The 6,195-nt window shown below is 39.7% G+C and overlaps 1 protein-coding gene and 1 long non-coding RNA gene across 5 annotated transcripts in view; one reads left to right on the top strand and one right to left on the bottom strand.

Moving 5' to 3' along the window:
* The first annotated feature begins 1,775 nt into the window (after positions 1–1,775).
* LOC137238495 (uncharacterized) lies at positions 1,776–5,460 on the top strand. Its single transcript, XR_010949203.1, has 2 exons — positions 1,776–2,039; positions 2,113–5,460. It is a non-coding gene; the product is annotated as an uncharacterized lncRNA (long non-coding RNA).
* LOC137238489 (acyl-CoA Delta-9 desaturase-like) overlaps positions 4,968–6,195 on the bottom strand; it is a 142,503-nt gene continuing 141,275 nt past the window's right edge. For all 4 annotated transcript variants that reach the window (XM_067763543.1, XM_067763545.1, XM_067763542.1 and 1 more), the window contains one exon: positions 4,968–6,175. In XM_067763543.1, coding sequence (XP_067619644.1) covers positions 5,857–6,175 — 319 coding nt within the window. In that variant the 3' untranslated portion in view covers positions 4,968–5,856. The remainder of the gene's footprint in view (positions 6,176–6,195) is intronic.

The raw sequence follows: 6,195 nt of genomic DNA, 5'->3' as shown, positions 1-6,195 counted from the left end.
ATAGCCGCGACCGATCACAAATTGTCATCAATATCCTCTAACGGGAGTCCAAGGAAACTTGCCGTTTCAACAGGGGTGGACCATAAGGAAAGGGGTGTTAGAGGCGTTGGTTCCACATTACAATTAAAGAGATGGTTGGTGTCATGTGTGGACACATTGCAAGCAGGGCATACATTTTGTATGTCGGGGTTGATTCTGGATAGGTAAGAGTTTAACCTGTTACAGTATCCAGAACGAAGTTGAGCAAGAGTGACACGCGTTTCCCTGGGGAGTATGCGTTCCTCTTCTGCGAGTTCTGGATATTTTTTTTCAAGTACTGGATTCACCGGGCAATTCCCGACATAAAGGTCCGACGCCTGTCTATGGAGTTCACCAAGGACCTGCTTGTGTTTTTCCGCTTCATACGGCTGGGTTCTCAGGTGCCGTATTTCCTCAAAATGCTTACGGAGATGACTCCTTAGGCCCCTAGGCGGTGCTGGTTCGTCAATCAGATGTCTGTTGGGATGCCCAGGTTTCTGGGTATTCAACAGAAACTGTTTGGTCAGCATCTCATTTCCCTCCCTGATGGGGAGTATTCTCGCCTCATTATGCAGATGGTGTTCTGGGGACATAAGAAGACAGCCCGTGGCGATTCTGAGAGCAGTATTTTGGCAGGCCTGTAGTTTCTTCCAGTGGGTGGTTTTTAGGCTTGGCGACCATATGGGTGACGCGTAGCACGTAATCGGCTGGCTAATTGCTTTGTATGTGGTCAAGAGCGTTTCTTTATCTTTTCCCCAGGTACTGCCAGCAAGGGATTTGAGGATTTTATTACGGCTCTGAATTCTTGGAACAATTGCGGTTGCGTGCGCACCAAAATGTAGATCCTGATCAAACGTCACACCCAAGATTTTGGGGTGTAGGACAGTCGGTAGCGTAGAACCATCGACGTGGATGTTCAATATGGTCGACATTTGGGGCGTCCATGTTGTAAATAAGGTCGCGGAAGATTTAGTCGGTGACAATGACAGGTTTCGCGAGGCGAAAAAACTGGAGAGATCAGGGAGATAGCCGTTTATTTTATTGCATAGCTCATCGATCTTTGGGCCTGGGCCTGTGGCCATTATTGTGCAGTCATCAGCGTAGGAAACGATTGTGACTCCTTCCGGTGGTGAAGGTAGCTTAGATATGTAGAAATTAAACAAAAGCGGGGATAGGACACCACCCTGTGGCACCCCTTGTTTAATTCTCCTTTGTTTTGATGTTTCGTTTCTGAATTGCACCGATGCCTGCGCATCTACGTCACGGTTGACCGTTGAGCGAACAGTTAATATGCTATCCTATACTTTTTCTTGCAAAATACAAGAGCGTGGTTTTGTGTAAATTTCTTTTATTTTAATGAATTATTTAACTAAAATGTTTTTACGGTTAAAACATATGTATCGGAAAAGTGTATCGTTCTTATCGGCGAACGGTTTTAACGGTTTTATTTCGCTTGACTTGACAGGCTGGCTGGTTGGCTGGCTGGCACGAATTTTGTGATTGAAATTTAAGTAACTTCCCGATAAGCTACAAGCTTGAAACTTGGAATATAGTTCAGAACCCGATGACAATGCGATAATAAGAAAACGCTCCGTTAGGTGGCGCATGGATCGAAAAGCGACCTATGCTGTCCGATTTGGCTCATATTTGGAACACATATTACATACATGAATGGAAAGTGACATATGAAAAAAAATTGCCACCAGGTGGCGCAAGGATCGAGATATTAAAAATACTCGTATTTGTGGTCCGATTTGGCTCACATTTGGAACAAATATTACATACAGTCCGGTAGAAGTGACATCAAAATATTTTGGAGTTCGAGGAGGGACAAGCAAGCATACGTGGCTCGAGTAAAGTCTTTGGAAGGATTATGTATTGAGGACTTAGATTGCAACAAATTGTCAGGAAAGAGTCCTTGTAACAATGAGTCACTAAATGAACTAAATAGAATGAGAAATTATAGGCAATTAAATAAAGACTAAAAACGTGAAAATAAAATAATAAAAAAAAAATTTAAGGTAAACGATTTTATTGAAAACAATACTTATGTACATGAAGTAATAATAATACTAAAAGCTAGAAAATAATTAGGTAGGTCCTCACACTCTTCATCAACACCCTAGGACCAGACAAATTTCTATTGATAGTCATAAGTACGACCAACTGAACCTTAATTAGGTTATGCTACGCCTCACAGTTTCTGCAGCTCCACTCGTCGCAGCGTCATACGTCAATTCAACTCGGTCCGGAGATTTGTCTGCTCCATCCTCAACAATCACATATGCTATCACGGCAATGAATCCCACTAATCCATCCATTACCAAAGAGGATAGATCCTCTTTGCTACTATACACTCAGATACAGTCGCTCCGAGTGCTGTATCAGCAGCCACTGGCAATATTTAGTCCACTCTATTCACCATGGGATCATATGCTTTATTTGTCGGGACTTCCCAAGCCAAAGCAGTTCCACTGCCTCAACTGGTCCTCTGCTACTAAATTATGGGTCAGCCGCATCTGTCACGTCCACGCCATCGTTCCGAAATATTCAAAGGAATACTATTACACCACCGTACGTCGAAAATTGTATGCAAACAAACAGGGGATCTTTAATACCAAGAAAGCTGCAGGAATTGCCAGAGTTTAGTGTACTAGCAGAGGATTGGCCGGTATTCGTCATTGCTTTTGAGCAGTCAACGATTGCATATGGGTATACCAATCTGGAAAACAACCGCCACAAAAATGTCTGAAAGGGGAAGCCAAGGAGACCGCTACGTTTCTACTAATATATACTGACCATGTAGGCGCAATCTTCGAGCAGCTACGATTTCGCTTTGGACGTTCTGAGCAGCTTATCCAGAGTCTGCTTGCCATCGTGAAAGGTATAGCCCCAATTTCGGAGAGTTGAGTCACCAAGCTGGTACCATTCGCCACAAAAGGAATTTATCAGCCTTTCTCCAATCTGCAGGTGGGCATCAGCACCTGGCCAATCCCACCCTAATCTCTGAGCTCGTCAGCAAGCTGCCGATGTCGAATCGTACTGAATGGGTACGTTATTCAGCTGTACTGCAGCCTTATCTAACAGTCATCCATTTTAGAAACTGGCTAAATGAAACAGCAAATTTAATATGCATCAATCAGGAGCCAGAGCATCATGATCCCAAGCGTCGTGTCGTTCGCCATGCAGTAGATTAAAGTCGATCATATACACCCAGGTGCACCATATGTCAAGGTCAGCACAAAATCGCAGGGTGCAAACGTTTTATCGACGAAAGTGTTGCTGATAGATGGAAGGAGGTGAACGATTATGCTTTGCATGCCTAAACAAAGGTCACCCTTCGCGTGATTGCCAACGTCGTAAACCATGCCCATCCAATGGTTGCAAACGCAGCCATAACAAGCTTCTTCATGAGTATACCGATCAGACGTCATCGGTCCAAACGGCACCAGCGCAGTCAACACAGCAGCGCAATGTTCCCGAAGTATCAGTATAGTGATAGAACTTTTAGAAAAAGTATCGATACTGGTACTCGTATAAAATACTCGGATCAAAGTATCGATTCTAGTACTCATACTCAGTAAAAGGTATCGAGTATACTCGATCTAAGTGAGTACTTCGGAATTTTTATCAAAAACGAAAAAACTTTTTTTAAAATGTTATCGTATGTTTTGAGAATATAAAAAAACAGATAAGGGAGTTTAAGCTTGGACGAAATCGAACATTATTTTAAGGATACATTTAAAGAGAAACGTAAGAACAATAAATGATTTAAAAGATTTTTAGGTGTTTAAAAAAAGTTGTTTCAGTTAGAAAAGTTTTTCTAAAAAGAGTCGCCCCTAAGCAGTGGTTTGGCATGCACTCCGAGTGTATTTCTACCATGAAAAGCTTCCCAGTGAAAATTTATATGCCTTGAGATGCCGTTCGGAATCGTCATGAAATATGTAGCATGCCGCAAATTGGAAGAGAAGCTGGGTCTAAATCTCTTCGGAGTATTTTTTATGGCATTAAACGTTGTGGAGAGATTAACTAAGTAGAACTTATGTACATTGCACTGCCATATCTGTACTGGTTATTGTTGTTGGAACAATGCTTCGCCCCATCCCATAGGTGCGATCACTCACAAATTGGCATCAATATCCTCTAACTGGAGTCCTAGGAAAATAGCAGTTTCAACAGGGGTAGACCATAGTGAAAGGGGTGTTAGAGGCGTTGATTCCACATTGCAATTGAAAAGATAATTCGTGTCATGTGATTCTGAATAGGTAAGAGTGTAGCCTGTTACGGTATCGAGAGCAAAGTTGATGTGGTGAGACTCACCTCTCCCTAGGAAGATCCCTTTCCTCTTCTGCGAGCTCAGGGGTTCGACAGGCAATTCCAGCATAGAGGTCCGCCGCCTTTTTGTGGATATCACTGAGGACATTATTTTGTTTTCTCCGTATTTCCTCATAATGCTTGCGGATATTACATTACGCGGGGTCCTTTAATTAGATGTCTGCTCAGGTTTCTATGTATTAAACAGCATTTAATTTTAAAATGCGATATCTCAGCGAAAAAAAAGATGCTTGAGCAAACTCCATTTGAAAGAAAAAGACTTGTATTTAAATATGCCATCCTTTAATTTTGGTGAAAGAAAACATCTTCAAGGCTACATAACCTCAAATATGGACAATAACGGTTTTTTTTGCACTTTTAGGTTAGGATATCTCGAAAACCAGAGCTGATAGAGCAATTTTGAGGCCAGATTTTGATTCATCGCATCAAAATCCTTCGAAAATATATAGTCCGGTTTCTGGGTCTGAGATGCTGCCGGCCTGTGTAATCGAATCTACGCACGCACTCGCTTTTCATGATTTTTAACATAATTTATTTGTTCCATGATTTCCCGAAAGATATAACTGGACATAATCAGCAGTGTCATTAAATTAGATTAAAACTTCGTGTTAAAGTTTGTTTTGTATTGATTTGTATTTAAATTTAGTTCACATTGGCCAACATATGTATTTTGAAATATGTATGGTTTGTATATAAGGATGATGAAATAACTACAAGAACATTAAAAAAATAGTCGCTTATTTTCTTTTACTATTACTCAACAATTATATTTAATAGTTTATACAATAAGTTTAAGAAATAACATATGTAATTTATATATTGGAACTGTTTATTTTGACGTCCATATACCAAAAAATACACGTCGATAGAAACAGCGCTAATCTATTGGTTTTTACTCATAAATACTAGCAACCCCATTTGTAGTAACTTTATTTATATTTCTAAAAAGTGTGTGTTTGCATACAAGTATACAAATATGTACAAGTACAGATTTTATTTATTTCCAAAATGGCAAACGCAATTAGTTCTGTAAAAATTTTCGAGCCTACGAGGCAATGAGATCAGCGATATGATGGCTGTTGAAAATTGGCTATATTTTTAAAATATGGAAGGCATAGGCGGCCGAGAACTATCGTATACGATCGTTCAATTATTTTTGAATAGGAATTTTACGATATCGAAATCTTATTAGCTTTTAGAACTTACTAACCAATCAATGCTGGATAGTATGCGACGTACAAAACTAATAATTCACGTCAAACCAATAATGTTTGCCAAACTTGTTGATTCATTATTATTCTAATTTATGTCCAAACATTTTTCCAGATTGATAATTCTCTTAAGTATACAATCATTTAATGAAAATTACTTTTGATTTTGCAATAGTTCTTCTCATTATTTTACATTTGGTGATTTCCCCTCCTTTTTATTACATCTTTCAAAATTTTACTTATCACATCACTTTGATCCTTTGCTCTTTGCTGGATGTTTTTTTTTAGTAATTTATTCATCTTTTTTGTGTGTGATTAATGCATCTGCGATATCTTCTTTTGATTGATCTTTATCACCCCAACCCCAAGTGGCATGTGTACCATCTCCAGTTCGTTTGACGCGCTTTTCAATAATATCAGGAGACACCGTCTTTAAGTCGTAGGCCCAGCCGATTTTTGCAAAGAAATCAATAAAAGCTTTGGTCAAATTCAAGGAATAACCACCAAGCTCAGCGGTTTTATAATCCCATGGAAAGACATGATGGTAATTGTGCCAACCTTCGCCAAAAGCAAATAAAGCAACCGACTTATTTTCTGATGGATTGATGTATCTGTACAAATACAATTAAAA

The sequence above is a fragment of the Eurosta solidaginis genome, chromosome 1, assembly GCF_040869045.1.
Source record: "Eurosta solidaginis isolate ZX-2024a chromosome 1, ASM4086904v1, whole genome shotgun sequence".
Taxonomy (NCBI): Eukaryota; Metazoa; Arthropoda; class Insecta; order Diptera; family Tephritidae; genus Eurosta; species Eurosta solidaginis.
Note: the sequence above shows the minus strand (reverse complement) of the source record. Positions and strands in the feature narration are given on the sequence as shown.